The sequence below is a fragment of the Sceloporus undulatus genome, chromosome 1, assembly GCF_019175285.1.
Source record: "Sceloporus undulatus isolate JIND9_A2432 ecotype Alabama chromosome 1, SceUnd_v1.1, whole genome shotgun sequence".
Lineage (NCBI taxonomy): Eukaryota > Metazoa > Chordata > Lepidosauria > Squamata > Phrynosomatidae > Sceloporus > Sceloporus undulatus.
The window spans coordinates 327,416,638-327,436,078 of NC_056522.1; the positions used below are offsets into that span (position 1 = coordinate 327,416,638).

A 19,441-nucleotide genomic window follows, 5' to 3' on the forward strand; every position below is an offset into this window, starting at 1 on the left:
CTTTCATGGCTGGCATCCATAGTTTTTTGTGGTTTTTTTCAGGCTATGTGGCCATGTTCTAGAAGAGTTTCTTCCTGACGTTTCGCCAGCATCTGTGGCTGGCATTTTCAAAGAATGTTTGCTTGGAACATTCTCTTTTAATGAAGTTTTGAAGGCATTTTAAGCAGTTTGGGAGCACCCCCCCCCCATATCAGTCTGAAAATGAATTTTAAAAAATTGAAGGCCTCATAAGGGGGTCCCATGGGCCTCATTTAGGGATGCCAAGGGCCACGTGCCACCCTGCACTAGATGCTTCACATACACTGTGTGCCAGTTGCATCTCACCTTGGGGGTCTGGTTGGTTGGGGGCCAGAGATATCCAACTTTCTGCATATTTTGAACTGCAACTCCCAGAAGTTCTAGCCAGCATGTCTTATGATGAGGAATTCTGGGGTCTGCATGATTTCAACTTCTTGCCTAGGACAGGGATGTGAAAACATATACCTTACACTAGATATTAGCCAGTAGTCATGATGGGAGTTGTAGTTTAGTAACATTTAAGAGGTTCACAATTCTCCTCCCTACCATAGGATTTCTGGCCACTAATTACCATCACTTTTTAACAGAGTATTCCTTCTAATCATTCTTCTGGTCATAGCTGCCGCAACAAGATCATGTGTAAGGTTTTTGTAATGTGATATTATCTTTTCCAGGCCCTGCTTCCAACACGACGCTGGTTTAATACTGTCCTAGATGATTCCCACCTAGTTGTGCATTGTTATTTGTCCAGCTTAGCTAAAAGAGAGAAGGAAGGCCATCTTTTCTGCCAGGTGAGACCTACTCTTATTTTGCAGTACATTCAACATCTCAAAGTACTTACTTGCCAATATAGTCAGACTTTATTGCCACAGTATTACAGCTCAAGCTATTTATTTATTTATTTATTGATTGATTGATTGAATTTGTAAACTGCCTTGCTCCCAAATGGGATTCAAAGTAGCTTACAAAAGTTTAAAACAGTTATGATAGCCCTGTTTAAATATTTGAAGGGATGTCATTTTGAGAATGGAGCAAGCTTGTTTTCTGATGCTCCAGAGAGTAGGACCCGGAACAGTGGGTGCAAACTACAGGAAAAGAAATTCCACCTCAACATTAGAAAACTGTTCAACAATGGAACACACTTTCTTGGAGACTGGTAGAATCTACTTCTTTGGAGGTTTTTAAACAGAGGCTGGATGACCATCTGCTTGAGGTGCTTAGACTTTATATTCCTGCATGGTAGGGGGCTGGACTGGATGGCCCTTGAGGTCTCTTCCAAATGTATGATTCTATGGTTCTATAAAAAGGTACAGCTAGGGCAGAAATGTACAAAAGTTTAAAAGAAATTAAATATTACACTCATTTAAAACATGTTAGTAAACAGTTAAAACAATGGAACCTATTTAAGCATGTTTTCAGTTAAAATAAAATAATTAGAAATAGCACACTATTTACACACACACTACAGCTCTATCAAATTCAGAAGCCTGACTAGCTTTTCTTCACCTGCCAACAGAAAAAGAACAGGGGAAGTGGGACTGAACTTCTCTCTTTGGAAGGCACTTCTACCGTCTGGGAGCAACTATGTAGAAGGCTGTCTCCTGAGTTCTCATTCACTGCTCCTGTTAGGCTGGTAGGGCTGTGAGAAAGCCCTCCTCTGCAGATCTTAATGCATGCATTGGTTTATATAAGGAGATATGATCATTCAGATAATCTGCACCAAAGCTGTTTGATAGGTGGTGAGTGACTAGTTGTTGGCTGCTGATGGGTGAATTCTTCATTAATAAAAAGTATCTAATATTGGAGGAGCAGCATAGTGTAACTCCATGTTTTAGAATTCTTCCTCTTAATGACTAATGTTAAATTGTATGTTTTTGTTTTGTTTTGTTTTTGCATTATAATAGATCTGAATTGTTCCTGTTCATTTAGGAGCTGCACTTACCTCCTAAAGATATATAAAAATACTGTATCAGAACATATTTAAATATTTTGAAGACCTAATTACAAATTAATTTTGTATAGTAATATAAAGACATATTTCAAAAAGAAATGTGTCTTTATACTACTAGGCAAAATGTATATAGATTCTTGGATTTAAAAAATGTATATGCATTCCTGGATTTAAGATTTCTGATCATACTAGATGTTAGATTTTAGGTTTTGTATGGTAATTGGAGATTCAAATTTTCTAAATATCTGATTTATCATAATTTTGTTTCAGCTTTTAGACATGCTCAAGTTCTATACTGGCTTCGAAATTAATGATCAGACTGGAAATGCACTGACAGAGAATGAAATGACCACAATTCACTATGATAGAATTACTTCCCTCCAGGTAAATGGCCATTTAACGAGATAGGTTTGTGATTTCTTTTGGTGTGCCTTTTATTAAAAGCTCTTCTGCAGCAACCACCAAATATTTCCCCCTCCTCATACTTGGAACAGATTCTGATTCAGTTTCACTGCATATCACTGAGATCCTTACATATTCTTGACTTGGTACACTTAGACAGGGATAATAATACATTTCAGAAGGATTGACAACTCAGTTGCAAGCCTTATGCCAATTTAATATGTGGTGATGTCTGGTATTAGTAATAAAGTACAGTTTATCAGGAAAGTTTGCATGTTTTGGAGTACTACAGTAGCTTAGATAATACTGAATATTAGCTGTTGCAGCCTCATGCCATCCATTCAATGGAGCATTGGGATCAATCAAATATATTCCCCATCCACTCATTCTGCCTTTGTTTTCCACTTCTCTGATTGCATATTTCAACTCCCATGCTGCACCTGCTCTCTCCTGATCTGTGTGCATTTAAGCTCTGTGTTTTCACAGTATCCATCCCAACATATACCATGTGTATGCCACTGCTTGTGTACAATTAAGAACAAGGTTAAAGCATGCATACAACATGGATTAATGCTACATAAACTATGTTTCTGTAATCCTCTTCTTTTGCTGCAAATATCTGAAAACCTGCACAGGTCTAATATTATAAAGTGCATTTCTTCTTTTTTTCCAAAGGATTTGCAGAGGCTTAGGTCTTGCCTGTTGAATTACACTTTATTCAGGGTTGTTTTGCAGATCTATGCCTCAGGAATCTAGATTTGTGATTTTATAGTATTGGTTTTGACGACTGCATGTGTTCGAGAAAATTGGAGTGGTACATTAAATTGGGAGGTTCTGATTTCCCCCCATGGTTGCTAAATGTTGGGAAAGGAATTTCCTATATCCTGCTGCAAAAACTCAATAATTTAGGTGTTTTTGACAAATCTAATAATCTTTAAGTTACAGCTGGAAAAAGCTACATGTAGTTTAATTCAATTTCAGTGTTGTTTAGTGACTGAATTATTATTTATATGGTGCCATTATTGTCTGTGACATTTTATAGCATCCAAGATGTCTTCTAGGAGTCTTAAAGAAGTAAAAGCATTGTTATTATTTTTATAATATGTGTCATATTAAACCCAGTCTAATAAGAGCTCAGGGTGGCTAACAAAAATAGCTGAAATATAACATGGAAACATGATTCAGTCCTCATATGCTAATCTATATTTTTTAACCTCATCCGATAGTCTTCATTCTGTATTGGACATTGTCTCACTGTCTCTTACTGTTCTTGGAGGTTTGTGTTTATCCTATTATATTTCAGTGTTAATACAAGTTATGTTGGTAGATAAAGATGGCTTTTGATACTCATCCTGTTTTTTTATTGGTTTCCAGAGGGCAGCTTTTGCACATTTCCCAGAACTTTACAATTTTGCCCTTTCAAATGTATCTGCTGTGGACACACGTGACTCCCTAATAAAGCTTTTTGGACCCCTAAGGTAAGTAATTTTTTTAACTCAAATTTCATAGGGATGTGTGTTTTTCTGGTGGATGCTTTTATTTGGAATGTGATTTCTGGTATACCTCTGTTAATGAAGTAGATGTATTCCTGGAGTAGATGTGTTTCTTGTACCAGATGTAGAAATAACATGGATAGAATAGGGATAGGTTCCTATTCCACAAAAAAGGGCAGTTTAGCATGTTTGTTTTATCTATTTATTCAAAGTATTTCTGTATCGTCTCCCAATCCAAATTTCCATAAGCAAACCTTGATTTTGCCCTTTTAAATAAGGGGCATCATTTTACTATGCTATTACATTAAATGGGACTTGAGCATCCATGGATTTTGGTATCCACGGAGGTTCCTGGAACCAAACCCCAGTGGATACCAAGGGCTCACTACTATTTTTAATATGCTGAGTGTAGCTGATGAGGAAGGTTTTATCTCGTTTCCCCTTTTCTCTCTGGGTGCATCTACACTGTAGAAACAATGCAATTTGACACCACTTTCACTCCTACAGATTCCTGGGATTTGTAGTTTTGTGAAGCACTGGCACTCTTTAGCAGAGAATGCTAAAAAACCTTATAAAACTACAAATCCCAGAATTCCATAGAATGTAGCTACCGCACCTAGTGTCAAATTGTATTATTTCTGCAGTGTAAGTACATCCTGTTTTCCTTTCCTGCATACTCGGGAAGAGATTCTACAGGCTGTTGCTGCTACTTTGCCTACTGTAGGCAGGCAACAGACAACTAGAGTAGGATTGGCTGAGAAGTATCTCATTCTTTCCCAGCTCAGCCTTTATTGTATGGTTTACTGCAGACACGCTGCTGCAGCCTGCCCAGTCATTCGTCACCATCCCAGTGCCAATGCTGTTTTTTAAAAAGTATTCCAACTAGACAGAGGACAAGGAGGAAAAAAGAATGAGCTGGATGGGCCAAAAAAAGAACTTTGTAAAAAAAAGAGAAAAAACTTTGTAAAAAAGAGCTTCTTTGTCACAGACTTTGTTAACAGAGCTATACCTGTATTGGTTTCTAAACAAAAGCTGTACTATTGTAATAAATATTTTTGGATGAACTGGGTTGCTTAAACAACATTTTCAGTGATATTGGTTGCCACGAGCTATATAAAACTAATGGTCATTGTTCTGGTAAAATCATTCAGAGCGATCTTTGTAAATTAACATTTGGAATATGTGTAAATAGCTACTTGACTTTGTAGTCCTTAATAATGATGCCTGGGATTTTGCATATGAAAGAAGCTGTATAATTAATATGATGAAGGTATAATTATAATTTGTTTGATTATAGATTTTAAAGTTTACTGGGTGGTTCATTCTTTTACTTTTTTTAAAAAAATGAATCTGATGATATTAGTCTGAATTTGCATGTAACTATAAGTCCTGATCCTAAAGCTGAAATGAACTCAAAAACAACCTCATAGAATCATAGAGTTGGAAGAGACCGCACGGGCCATCCAGTCCAACCCCCTGCCATGCAGGAAATCCAAATCAAAGCATCCCCGACAGATTGCCATCTAGCCTCTGCTTAAAGACCTCCAAGGAAGGAGACTCCACTACACTCCGAGGGAGTGTGTTCCACTGTTGAACAGCCCTTACTGTCAGGAAGTTCTTCCTAGTGTTGAGGTGGAATATCTTTTCCTGTAGCTGTTCTCTGGAGCAGCAGAAAACAAGCTTGCTCCCTCCTCAATATGACATCCTTTCAATTATTTAAACAGGGTTATCATATCACCTCTTAACCTTCTCTTCTCCAGGCTAACCATCCCCAGCTCCCTGAGTCATTCCTCATAGAGCATGGTTTCCAGACCTTTCACCATTTTAGTCGCCCTCCTTTGGACACGCTCCAGTTTCTCAACATCCTTTTTAAATTCTGGTGCCCAGAATTGGACACAATATTCCAGGTGGGGCCTGACCAAAGCAGAATACAATGGCACTATTACTTCTCTTGATCTAAACACTATACTTTTATTGATGCAGCCTAAAATTGCATTGGCCTTTTTAGCTGCCGCATCACACTGTTGACTCATGTTCAATTTGTGGTCTACTTGGACTCCCAGATCCCTTTCACATGTTGTCTCATTCAGCCAGGTGTCCCCCATCCTATATCTGTGCATTTTATTTTTCCGCCCTAAGTGCAGTACCTTACATTTCTCCGTGTTGAATTTCATTTTGTTAGCGTTGGCCCAGCTTTCTAGTCTATTCAGGTCATTTTGAATGTTGATCCTGTCCTCTGGGGTATTAGCTATTCCTCCTAATTTGGTGTCATCTGCAAATTTGATAAGTATGCTACCAATTCTGTCATCCAGGTCATTGATAAAGATGTTGAATAACACTGGGCCCAAGACAGAGCCCTGTGGGACCCCACTGGTCACTTCTCTCCAGGATGAAAAGGAGCCATTGTTGAGCACCCTTTGGGTTCGGATGGTCAATCAATTACAGATCCATTTAACAGTTACTTTGTCTAGCCCACCTTTTACAAGCTTGTTTGCAAGAATGTCATGGAAAACCTTGTCAAAGGCCTTACTGAAATCAAGATATACTATATCCACAGCATTCCCTTCATTTACCAAGCTGGTAATTTTATCAAAGAAAGAGATCAGATTTGTCTGGCATGACTTGTTTCTCTGAAACCCATGTTGACTTTTTTTTATTATGGTATTACCTTCTAGATGTTCACAAACCCTCTGTTTAATGATCTGCTCCAGAATCTTTCCTGGTATTGATGTCAGACTAACTGGATGATAATTGTTGGGATCCTCTTTTTCCCCCTTTTTGAAGATGGGAACAACGTTTGCCCTCCTCCAGTCTGCTGGGATTTCTCCTGTTTTCCAGGAGTTTTCAAATATGATTGCCAATGGCTCCGATATTACATTTGCCAGTTCTTTTAGTACCCTTGGATGTAGTTCATCAGGTCCTGGAGACTTAAATTCATTTAGATTAACAAGGTATTCCTCTACTATCACTTTACTTATTCTGTACTGAAATTCCTGTAATCTGTCCTCTGCTCCATTATCCTCAGGTTGAGCACCCTTTGCCTTTTCTGAGAAGACTGAGGCAAAGAAGGTGTTGAGTAATTCTGCCTTTTCTCTGTCCCCTGTTAACATTTTGCCATCCTCTCGACGCAGTGGCCCTACCATTTCCTTCTTCTTACTTTTGCTGTGGACATATCCAAAAAAGCCCTTTTTATTGTTCTTAACCTCTCTAGCAAGTCTGAGTTCATTCTGCGCTTTAGCTTTTCTGACTTTACCCCTACACATGCCTGCTATTTCTTTGAATTCCTTTTTTGTGATTTCTCCCTTTTTCCATTTCTTATACATGTTCCGTTTCAAACTTAGCTCAGTTGAAAGTTCTTTAGTCATCCATCCTGGTTTCTTTCCTCTCACCTCCCATTTTTCTTTCTCACTGGAACTGTTTGAAATTGGGCCTTCAGTATCTCCCTTTTGAGAAACTCCCATCTGTCCTGAATTCCCTTATCTTTTAGTATTTCTGACCATGGGATCACCCTCAATACTTCTCTAAGTTTACTGAAATCCGCTCTCCTAAAGTCTAGAATGCATGTCTGACTATGCCTGGCTTCTCCTTTCCATTGTATAACAAACTCCAGGAGAACATGGTCACTTCTACATAAGGATCCCACCACTTGCACCCCATCAACCAAGTCATCCTTGTTGGTTAGGATCAGATCTAAAATAGCTGACCCCCTTGTTGCCTCTTCCACCTTTTGGACCATGAAATTGTCTTCCAGGCAAGTGAGGAATTTGCTAGACCTTGAGGATTTTGCTGAGATTGACTTCCAGCAAATATCAGGATAGTTGAAGTCGCCCATCACTACTACATCTCTCTTTTCTGACTGTGTGGTCATCTGTTCTAGAAAGATATCATCCAATTCCTCAGTCTGACTTGGGGGTCTGTAGTAGACTCCCACCATAACATCCTTGTTGTTTCCCTCCCCTTTAATTTTTATCCAGATGCTCTCCACCTGGCTTCCATGATTGATGTCCTGGATCTCTTCACTGGTGTAAATATCTCTGACGTATAGTGCTATTCCTCCTCCTTTCCTGTTTGGCCTATTTCTCTTAAAAAGGTTATACCCCTATATTTCCACATTCCAATTATGAGACTCATCTCACCAGGTTTCAGTGATGCCTATTATATCATATTTGCTTTGTTGTACTAGGAGTTCGAGTTCATCTTGCTTATTTCCCATGCTGTGTGCATTAGTGTACAGACATCGCAGACCATGGGTCCCATTTACTTGCTGCTTGTGCAAGTTTTTTTGCCTCCCACTGTTGGGTCCTTGCACTATTTACCTTGTTTACTCTATGTCAGTTTGACTATTTTCTCCAGCCCTTTCGCCTTCCTAAATATTGTCTCCCTTCCCCACGGAAATCAGTTTAAAGCCCTCCTGATCAAGTTCTTGAGACTGTTGGCAAAAACATTTCTTCCAACTGGCATGAGATGCAACCCGTCCGTTGCAAGAAGTCCCTCCTCATGGAACCGCAGCCCATGATCAAAGAATCCAAATTGTTCTTGGCGGCACCATCTGCGAAGCCAGTTGTTCACATCCGCTATTTTCCTCTCCCTTCCTGGGCCGTGCCCTTCAACTGGCAGAAGAGACGAGATGACAACCTGTACATCCATTCCTTTCAGCTTCCTACCAAGCGCCTCGTAATCCCTTCTGCAGGCTGTGTCTTGCAGTAACATAGGTTCCCACGTGGACCAAAAGGAAGGGGTATTGGTCAGTAGGCTTGACCAGTCTTGTCAGCCTCTCTGTCACATCACGGATCTTTGCCCCTGGGAGACAACACACCTCTCGAGACATCTTATCAGGCCTACAAATCACTGCTTCTGTACCCCTCAGCAAGGAGTCCCACCGCTACGACCACACACATCCTACGAGGCTTAGCAGTGACTGTTCCCTTGGGTGGGACTCTCAGGCTTGCCTGCTCTGTCCCTGAAGTCTGTCCATGCTGCTCTTCTTCATCCTCCTTGATAAGGGAAAGAGCTTCGAATCGATTCTCTAGCTGCAAGCTCCCTGAACAATCCCTTCTTGGCCTACTTCTCTGTGTGACATTCCTCCAGCTGTCTGCCTCCTGTGTATATGAAGTGACCTCCTCCGCTCCAGCAACTTCCTCTGTGTGGTACTCGTCCAGGATTGTTAGTTCTGTTGTGTCCAGGAAATCCTCCTGCTCCCTAATATGTTGAAGTGTAGCTACTGGACTCCAGCTGCTGCACTTTCTCCTCCAAGAGGGCTACCAACTTGCACTTGGGGCATGTGAAGTTCTCCACTTCTGTAGGCAAGAAGACAAACATCCCACAAGTGTTGCAGGTGACTGCCGTGGTTCCGTCAGTGTCCATACTGAAAAGTCTTAGGAAATTACTAGAAAAGGACAGTGGGCTTCCTCCTAAAAAAAAAATCCTCCAGAAAACACCAACGTTATAGTCCCTGATGTTTCAACAATTTGTGGCAGTGAGCTCAATCAACTCTACCTCTGCTGTAGATCTCCTTGGATGAAAAAATAAAATAAAAATAAAAATAAAATTTCACGTGCCGTTAGGCGCGCGGCTCTGGAAGGAGTGATATAGAGCTAGTCTACTAGCTCCGCCCCCTAGTGACTCACAGATGTGACTCACTGAAGCTCCACCCCCTCTGCAACAAGCACACTCTCCCTCTCTCCTCCTCCTCTCTGTAGCAGGAACCGCTCAGTGTTATGCATGTACCTCTCCCCACCAAGTGTAGTTCAGTTTTATCCAAACTTGTGCTCATTTGTTCTTTTGGAGCAAACAAGTTCTTTCGGACCAAACCACAAATTCAGGCCAGTAGCATCAGTTTGTTTTTTTATATAAAAAGAATATAATAATTAAAAAAATAGAATGTTTCAAAACAAGGAATCTTCAAGCCCTGAATTGTTGTGCTGGTCTGTGTAACTGGAGTTTATTTTAAAGCATGGTCTCTGGTTTTGAACATATGTAGGATTTTGTGAAAGGTGAAATTAAACTTAGCAAGGGTCCTTCTCTTGGCCACACAAGAATAGTACTGGTAAGTGAAGTATGCAAGTCCAAGCTTTGCTCAGGTGTGTTCCAGTTCATGCATGTATTGCTGAATGAATCCTAGCTTAGCATTCATTATATGGGAGCAAGATTGCTGTCAGGAATGCTTACGCTGAAGGGTTACTTGAATAAAACAAGGATGCTGTCTAGACTATGGTCATCAGGTCAAGCAGATAGTCTGGGGGCTTTCTCTTCTGTGTATTTCAAAGAATAGGAACACAGTTTGAAAGAAAGCAGCTCTGTTCCTTTCTCCCAAGAACTATGACTCTTTCATCACTTTTTGCTTTATTGTTTAGTCCAAGTACACTCCACCAGGTGGCATCATATCTCTGCTTACTGCCAGCCCTACCTGAAGGGGAAGATACAAACTATGAAAAAGAGTTTCTGCTTGAACTTCTGGTAAATGTGATCCATTTCTTTATATCTGACTTTGTTTTTACAAATTTTGGAAGTTCTTTTCTTCTTCTTCATAATACAGGTTGAGTCTGTCTGAATTCTGAACTAATCCAAAGAACCAACTTCATGGGTCACTGAGATAGTGACACCTTTGCTTCGTGATAGTTCAGTGCACACAAACTTTGTTTCATGCACAAAATTATTAGAAATATTATGTATAAAATTACTTTTAGGCTATACACATATAAGGTATGTATGAAACATAAATGAATGTCATGTTTAGACTTGAGTCCCATCTCCAAGTTATCTCAATATGTCTATGCAAATAATGTATTTCAAAATCTGAACAATATAAAATCCAGAATATTTCTGGTCCCAAGCATTTTGGATAAGGGAGGCTCAACCTGTAGTATATTTCAATCATATTGTTATTGTTTTTGCATAGTTTTGAAAAACCTGTTGCGGACCACTATTAGTACTTCACTAGACCACACTGCCTGTCTTAAACATCTTATGATCTTCATTAAGCTGAAATATAAGTCGTATTTCTTTCTTATTAACATTTCCTTGGGAAAAAGTCTCAGTGACTCTCACTTGACATTATTTAATGAGTAAAGCGTTCTTAAAATTCTGTAAATACTGTCTCACACAATAGTGTTCTAGGCAAATGTCTATTAACTTTTCCAAGCTGTGGTCTCTGAGAGAATAGTCAAAGCTGAATGGTGAGAAGTTTGAGATTATGAAAGGAAGTACTTCATATAGTACATAGCTGCCTTGAATCCCACTTTGGGAGAAAGGCAGGATATAAATTCAACAAATAAATAAAAAAGTATGAAATTAACTTTTTCAGGAAATGGTGGCCTGTGTTGAATTTGATTTCTTTAAAAAGAGATTTGGCAAATTCATGTAGGAGCAAGGTTGTCATTGGCTTCTAGTCACGATGGCTGTTTGCTGCATCTTGGGTCAGGGACAATATGCCTCTCTTTACCAGTTACTGTGGAATGGAAGCAGAAAGGTAGTATTGCTCTCATGTTCTGCTTGTGAGCTACCTCCAGATAGCATAGGAAAAACTGTAAGACTAGATATCCTTTGATTTGATAGAACAAAACTGTTAAGGACAACCAAACTGATGTAGGCAACTTGTCTATATGCTGTGTTTGAATGTCACATTTTGTGTTACATGAAGGTCAGTGCTAACTATTGTGTGATGATGTCACTATGAAGATTTACTTGTATTTGATGGCAGCATAATCTGTCACTAGATGCATGCCATTTTCATCAAGGATCTTATTCATGGCAGTATAGTCTCGATATTGCTTTTTTAAAAGTGTAAAAAAGTAGCAGATTTGGGGGAAAAATGCAGGCTGATTCTTCATAATACCTAACAGACAGTCATCACTACTCATTATGTAGGTGGCTAGGTATTTGCATTATGCATCTGGGAAAGTTGTGTAGTATATTAAAATGAGTGTCCCAAAGTGCCTTAAAACGAATATCCAAAAGTGAATGTCAGAACTCATTGAATATTGATGCTAATAATGCCAGATGAATTTCTGCACACAATGCATACATTTAATATGAGATGCATATGAGGATGACCATTAGATGGCATTACAAGGGAATTAGGCAGATGCATACAGGATCAGTTATTGCTAGTTACAATGGCAAACAAAAAGTTTGAGAGGCAATCTGCCATAAAATAACCGATGTTGGTAATAGCAGCTATTGTCCTTGCTTCCTGCTTGTGGGCCCCTCCCATATGCAACTGCTTGATTGCTTTTGAAAACAGAATGATGGACTAGATAGGTCTATTCCAACAGGGTTCTGCTTAATTTCTTAATTGTGTGACTATCCAAAATAGCAGAGTTTGTAAAAGTTACTTTTTGGTGTATAACTCCCCAAATGTCCCATCCTGTCTGGATGCTGGTTATACTGGTTGAGTGCTTCCGAGAAATGTAATCTAAACAAGTAACTGTTCTAAGCTTAATAGAATTGTATCTCTCATCACATTGGGACATATACAAGTGTGTGGTAGTGGTTGCACATAGCTGATTGTCAGCAATAAGTCAGTGTCCAAAACCTGTATATTTACCAGGTTTATCACATTGGTGATAAAAATGTGCACACATCGTGGTACACATGTAATTGTTGATCAGATGCATAACCAGAATTAAGCAATAAAGAGGACCTAGCAGGCTTCCTTGTTTCTTTTTGAGTTCCATGGTTGGCAGAAATGCTGGTTTATACAAAATGTTAACTATTGTTGGCACCAAAGTTAAAATTAGGGAGCGTGTGAGCCTATAGGGTGTGCCCAGTCAGTGAAATTACTGTTTTATTGTACAACCCATGAACAATATCTATCAAACATAAAAAACCCACAAATAAAATAAAATTATATTTGGGACTAACTACAGATAACCAATTTATTACATATGGAATTTCTAGGCCCTATACATTTCTAACCATATTATATTTAATATTGTGATTGGGCAGCATTATATCTTACGAAGCTTTTGCCTGTATGTGTGATAGATACATATGGAGACAGTGTCAGACATAGTCCCCAAGTTTTAGCTATCTCAATTAGCTGCCTCTATTTCCCACTGAGAAGAACATTTGTGATGAAAATATTGTTGCAACAGAATAATTTTTTTTGTTCAGTATGAAAGGTAAATAAAAAAATAAGAGTGTAGATTTTTATTGTTGATTATTGTTGTTTGGTGCCTCCAAGTCCACTCTCATTTCTGGCAACCATGATAGGATTTTCTAGCAAAATTTATTCAGAGGAGATTTGCCATTGCCTTCCAGAGCGTGTAACTTGACCAGGCTCATGTCATAGCATCTGATTTGTTTCCTGTAGCAGCTGTATATTTGTCAATTCTCTTAAGGCACATTCTTTAAAAATTTGCTTTTTAGGTATCCCGGCATGAACGTCGAATTTCTCAAATTCAGCAGCTGAATCAAATGCCTCTGTATCCCACTGAAAAGATTATTTGGGATGAAAATATTGTCCCAACTGAATATTATTCTGGAGAAGGTATATTTGCTGCAACATACGTAGATTTTCAAATCATTCTAGTTTTAAATGTAAAGCCATCTGCTTAATCTCAGTTTGGAGTAGAGAAGTAAGTGCGCTTATTAAACCTTTGGGGACAATTGAATACATTGCTGCTCAGGAATTCTGTGCTCATGGGTGTTCTTGTTCTGTATTTCTTACTTTATTATTTCTAAAGAGATCCTATTTTTTCTTAAGTGATGATGTCTATATATTTGGACAAGAAAGTATTTTTATAATATTTATGTTATAAGGAGTCCTGGTGGTGCAGTGGTTAAATGCTAGTACTACTGTTTTTGAATGGCAAGGCCTACAGGGTGTCCATTTACTTAATTATCCATTATCCCCTCACCCTGAATGGTTTTCCTTTGCATTTGCTGGCTTCTGATTTTGGTGTTTTTCAGGACTGGCAGCCAAACTGACAGGCTGTGCAGACCGGCAATTTGGGGCAGAGTTGGGATATAGTTGGGGTGTGGTGTCTCCATGACTCATCCCTGGCTCTGCCCCCAGGGCGGTATGATGCCACACTGCACAGTGCGCAACGACACAGAACTCCTTCAGCATTGCATACATACGATGCAGACCCGAAGGAGTGCCGCAAAGCCGCGGCAACATGGCTGTTGCACCCTGCAAAGGCCAGATAGGGCCCCAATCTGGCTGTAACAGAGGCAGCTCTAGGCCACCCCTTCAGGGCTGTGTAAACAGTCCATGAGTTTACTTTAAGGGTTTCTTCTTTCCTGTTGAAATTGTCCTGGTGTTTTAGGATTTGAATGGCTTCTTTGTGTATTCTGACCTGATAGTTTTTTGTATAGAAATGTACTTGCTATTGCTATTGTTATAATATTTTTTTAATATTTGTGTTATAAATATTATAAATGGTTTATAGTATTTTAGTAACGGTAGTTCTATACTAAAATAAAGTAAACAAATGCACATATTAGACAACTAAAAGAACTTTAGGAACAATTAACTTATGTGTGTGTATGTGAGATTTGCTACTTTACATAAGCGAAAAAGGTTTCTTTTCATTTATTGATATCAGAGCTTCTTGCTTGACTTTGAGGATAGCATCATTAGGATGAAACCATAGTAAATAAAGCAGTTGTGTGATTTCCCCCCTCTCATGTCAAAATAACTTGGGTGGCTTTTGGTAATATCACCTGATTTGGATAAATGTGGTGGCACTAATCATTTCTCTGCCTCAGGAAGAGAACATGGTGGTTTGGCCCTGATGAAGAATCACCTCCTTCCTTATGAACCTGCCCGTAATGGCCTATAATACCCAGGGACCTGTTACATTTCCTGTCATCTTGAGATGTTCAGTTAATGTGTACCAAGGACAGAGCCTTTTCAACAGCAACACCCAGTTGTAGAACAGTTTGAGATGGGACATGTTTCTTCTTGTTCTGCTTCACATAGTCACTTAAGATGGTCTTGTTCTGTCAAGCTTTTAATGTGTGAGATTTTACTGCTCTTTAAATTTAATTCTTGCTCATAAATATCAAAATTTTGTTCTCTTGTTTTATGTGAAGATTTTGGTTTTATTGTATATTACCTCAAGTGCCTGCTAAGTGGAGGGAAAAAAAATCATGAACCCAGTTCATCGTCATCATCCCCATAAGTGACATAGGCCTGTTACAGACGGGCCTGAAAATACAGACTGGGTCCGTATTAGGGTTAGAAAGGGGCGTTACTTCCTGACGCCCCTAACCCTAGTACGGACCCAGTCTGTACAAAATGGTGGCGGCTGTTCCACACGGCCGCCGCCATTACGACATCACGACCATGCCACCTCCAAACGAGGCGGCGCGGACGTGACGTCTTTGCACTGCGCGAGGGCGCCTAGACCGCCCTTTCTGCGGTGCAAGAAGGAGCTCCGAAACGGAGCTCCTTCTGGGGTTTGCGTCGCTGGGCGCAGCCTTTACATGGCTGCGCCCAGCGACGCAGAGGAGAAAGGGGCCAAGAGGCCCCTTTCTCCTCCTCCCCACCGTCGCCGGGTGTCCTTGGGGCTTGAAGCCTTTTGCCGCTTCCTCGCAGCCTGCAAAGTGGTGGATCGGGGCCTCGGAGGCTGCTGGTCTGGCAGCTGAGGCCCCGATACAGCGGGGAAAGGGGCAGGTGCAGGCCGCCCCAAACGGGTGGTCTATAACCTGCCATAGATTTGCAGCCTCATAGTTTATAAGGAACAAAATGCAGTTTCTATAATAAACTAAAGAAAAACTCTCTCCCTCCCCACGTTTTTCTTTTTCCTAGGCTGTCTTGCCCTCCCAAAATTGAATTTACAGTTTCTGACTCTGCATGACTACCTCCTTCGAAATTTCAACCTCTTTCGCCTAGAGTCTACCTATGAGATCAGGCAGGACATAGAGGATAGTGTCAGTAGGATGAAACCATGGTAATTAATGCATTTTGTTGTATTGATTTTGGTGGATCAGGAAAGACTTTTTCTAGCATATGGTTTTTCTCTAATGAGTTGTTTCTCTGTTACACCTCCTGTCACTACAAATACTTCTGGAGTATCAGACAGTTACCACAATTACAAGGCTTTATGTGGATAGAAGTTGTCTCTACCATGCTTGAACAGGTTCTGGCAACCTTATTTTCTGTTAGGCAGGGAATTTTGGGGGGTCCAAATTGCCCAGAGAAGTTGTGGTAAGGGATCTCATTTCCTTCTCCGTGGAGTTTGCTCCCCTTTTTCCACTGTCGGGCAGGGGGTTGAATCAGTGGCCACAGGTCCCTTCTGAATCTTCACATATTTCCAAATAATTCATGAACATGTTTGTAATGGGGTGCACTTATTCATTTATTGGATTTACTTCCCACCTATTTCTCAAAATTGCATCACTTGCTTCTTTAAAATAATCAAATGCAAAATTAGCATCTCAATTTTATCTTTCAGGCAATCTGAATATGGTGGTGTTATCTTTGGAGGATGGGCTCGAATGGCACAGCCCATTGTCTCTTTCACAGTCATAGAGGTAGCAAAACCCAACATAGGAGAAAACTGGCCCATGAGAGTCCGAGCAGACGTAACAGTCAACTTGAATGTTAGAGACAACATCAAGGAGGAGTGGGAAGGTATGTAGAATGCAATAGTCTTCTGGCTAAGATAGTGTTACTTTTTGATGGTGGTGGAAGGGATGCTTTTACTCTTGCTTGGTACTTTTATAAGATTTTTCAAACTCTCCTTATTTCCAACGATGGTATTGCACAGCTGAAATGGTAATATGAACACAAAATACAACAAAAATAAAACAGAATACATCAGTAATTGAAGAACAGTATAATATAAAAGTTTAAATTAAGTCTGAGTGAAATTGTATTTACATTGTAGTGTGTATGCATACTGTGTATATATATCATTTATACTCTATTTTTACTTTAAAAGAGTCCAAGTCACCTAATATATTTGTAATGAATTAAATCACCATATGTGTGTGTCTATGTTTGTATTTAAAAACCTAAACTAAAATAGTGTATTAAATAATAGAGACTTAAGACCTGCAAAGGAAAATAGAGAGGATCCTCACTGAAACTGTTAAAATAGTTTTGCAGCAAATTAATGTCTATAAAGCCTACTTAAAAGGATTCAAAAGGCCATTAGCAGTAAAACAAGATCAGGGGTTGTCAAAGAATGGCCTGCAGGCCATATACATACCCAGGGTTGTTTTTGGGCTCCCAGCTTCTCCAAATATTTTTTCAAAGAAAAATAATTGAAATCAAAATTCCTCCAAAATGTCCTGCCAACCCTCTAGGAAGCATGGGGGGCAATTTTGGAGAAAAATGCCTTTCCAGAGGCTAATATTACCCAGGGGAGGCCAGAGAAGGCATTTGGGTATTTGGGAAGAAAATTAATAATTTATTTTTAGGGAGTGCAGCCTGCCAAGGTTCCCTCGAGGTTTAATTTGGACCCCATATTCCCAAAACCTGCCTCCTAGCCACCCCCACCCCCCAGCAGGACAATCGCTGGCAGGACCACATCTCTTGCTATTTGAGACAACCACTTATAATTACTTCTCCTTAGTAAATTGGTTGTAGTATTACAACTGATAAGAGAGAATTGGAGAAATAATAATGACTGGAAAGTGAATGATAAGCAATAAGAAATTGAACAAACTAAAGAAATGAATCCAGTAAAGAAATGAATCCAACATATGTATGGCAGACGTTCTTGTGTGTAAACTGTAGTGAGTATAAAAATCAGTTTATATTTCTGGTCTCCCTCAGTATCAAGAGAGATAGTATATCTGTTTTGGGGGTGGTGTGTTGTTTTAATGTGTATGGTGTATGATATCCTTTTTAATTGTATTCTGTTTTAAACAAATGATCTGTTTTAATATTACAATAATTTAATTACGTTTTAATTGTCACTTTTGTAAGTTTTGAATTGTACTATGTTTTTAGACTAAGCCACTTTGGGTACCAATTCGGGGAGAAAAGTGGAATACAAATCAATAAAATAAATAAATAAATCTATAATGTGTATTTCAGCAAGATTTTTAGATACTGTGTTGCTGTTTAGCACATGTGTTCCACATTTAAATCTCCCTCTTTGAACTTAAGAAGCAGCAATCCTGGACAGAAGGGATCTATCCTTCACTTCTCCCCATCCTGCATGAAGTGAGAGGTGGAGGGACAGTGTGTGTGAGAGAGAAAGAATACATTGCAATACATGTCAGGCTGGAACATGCTCACAAGCCGTAAGAAAACATTGCTGTTTCTGAGTGCTATCCAGTCCTTCTTTAGCTCAAGGAGTGCCAAGATCATTCCTTGAGCTGGGAAGCACAAAGAGTGTTGAGAATCTCTTCTCCCCCCCCACACACTTTTGACTATCTCCTAGCACCTTGTGAGGAAACAGTCCTGCTCATCCTCTGCGGCAAGAATCAGCTTGTTGCCTCCTACAGGGCTCACCTCAGGAGCACCAAGAGATTTTTGCTGCCCTTGTGTGCATCCCAGTTCAGTGTGAGGTGAGAAGCTGATCCTTTCTTTCCATTGGTCCTTTGATGGAGTCATTGGCTCACCCCCCAGCTGTACTTGGAGGCACATGAACTGGCAACAGTCTTTCTTGCTGTTTCTGAGGGTGTTCTGTCCTGGCACAATGACTGAGCCTCTTAGCCTGTCCCCTAAAGGTCCCGCACCTTATGCCACACTGAAAAGTGCATATCTCCTAACCTTGTCTTGGGTCTGCTAAGAGGCTTATGCTCGTTGCCTTATTATGTGGCAGATCATGGGCTCAACCAATACTAGTAAGGAGAACTGGCAGTCACAAATAAGTTTGCTACCAAAACTAACCAAAGTACATACCTGCTTCTTAATGCTACATGTTGGATTCATGGCTGAGATCTCTTTGGATAGCAGGCTGCAAATTTGTCTAAAAAAGTTAATGCCACTTGATGATGGGTCCAATTGATGAAAATAAAATTTTCCAGGCTAACTTTATAAATGTCTCTTGAAATCCATTCCCATACAACCTGACATCACTATCACTGACTGAAATGGTTTATCTGTTGAAGAGTGTAGTAGGAAATGAGCCAAATAAATTTTTATTTTTCCCTTCTGTTTAGGTCTGCGTAAACATGATGTTTGCTTTTTAATTACTGTTCGGCCTACACAACCCTATGGTACAAAATTTGATAGAAGGCAACCATTTGTTGAGCAGACTGGCCTTGTATATGTTAGAGGATGTGAAATCCAAGGCATGTTGGATGACAAAGGACGTGTCATTGAAGAGGGTATGTTCTCAGCTTTACACAACTTTGTAATTGAAATACAATCATGCAATTAAGTGCTACCACAAACAGCCATTGTGCAAGTGTGACTATGGTCCAAAATAGACTGCAGAAATAATCCTGTTTGAGACTGCTTTAACTGCCGAGGCTCAATGCTAGGGAATTCTGGGAACTGTAGTGTTTGTGAGACATTTATCCCTTTCTGTCAGAGCTCTGGTGACACAATGAACTACAGTTCCTAGGATTGCCTAGCACTGAGCCAGGACAGTTAAAGCAGTCTCACACTGGATTATTTCTGCAGTGTGGATTGGACCTAAATTATATTGCAAGTACATTGTTATTG

General features: G+C 39.7%; 1 protein-coding gene across 2 annotated transcripts in view; it reads left to right on the top strand.

Moving 5' to 3' along the window:
- The window catches only part of AQR (aquarius intron-binding spliceosomal factor), a 71,790-nt gene that overhangs the window by 15,255 nt on the left and 37,094 nt on the right, over positions 1 to 19,441 (top strand). For both annotated transcript variants that reach the window (XM_042464365.1, XM_042464371.1), the window contains exons 9-16: positions 693 to 809; positions 2,240 to 2,353; positions 3,746 to 3,849; positions 10,218 to 10,320; positions 13,234 to 13,354; positions 15,623 to 15,764; positions 16,269 to 16,447; positions 18,934 to 19,101. In XM_042464365.1, the coding sequence (XP_042320299.1) occupies positions 693 to 809; positions 2,240 to 2,353; positions 3,746 to 3,849; positions 10,218 to 10,320; positions 13,234 to 13,354; positions 15,623 to 15,764; positions 16,269 to 16,447; positions 18,934 to 19,101 (1,048 nt within the window). The remainder of the gene's footprint in view (positions 1 to 692; positions 810 to 2,239; positions 2,354 to 3,745; positions 3,850 to 10,217; positions 10,321 to 13,233; positions 13,355 to 15,622; positions 15,765 to 16,268; positions 16,448 to 18,933; positions 19,102 to 19,441) is intronic.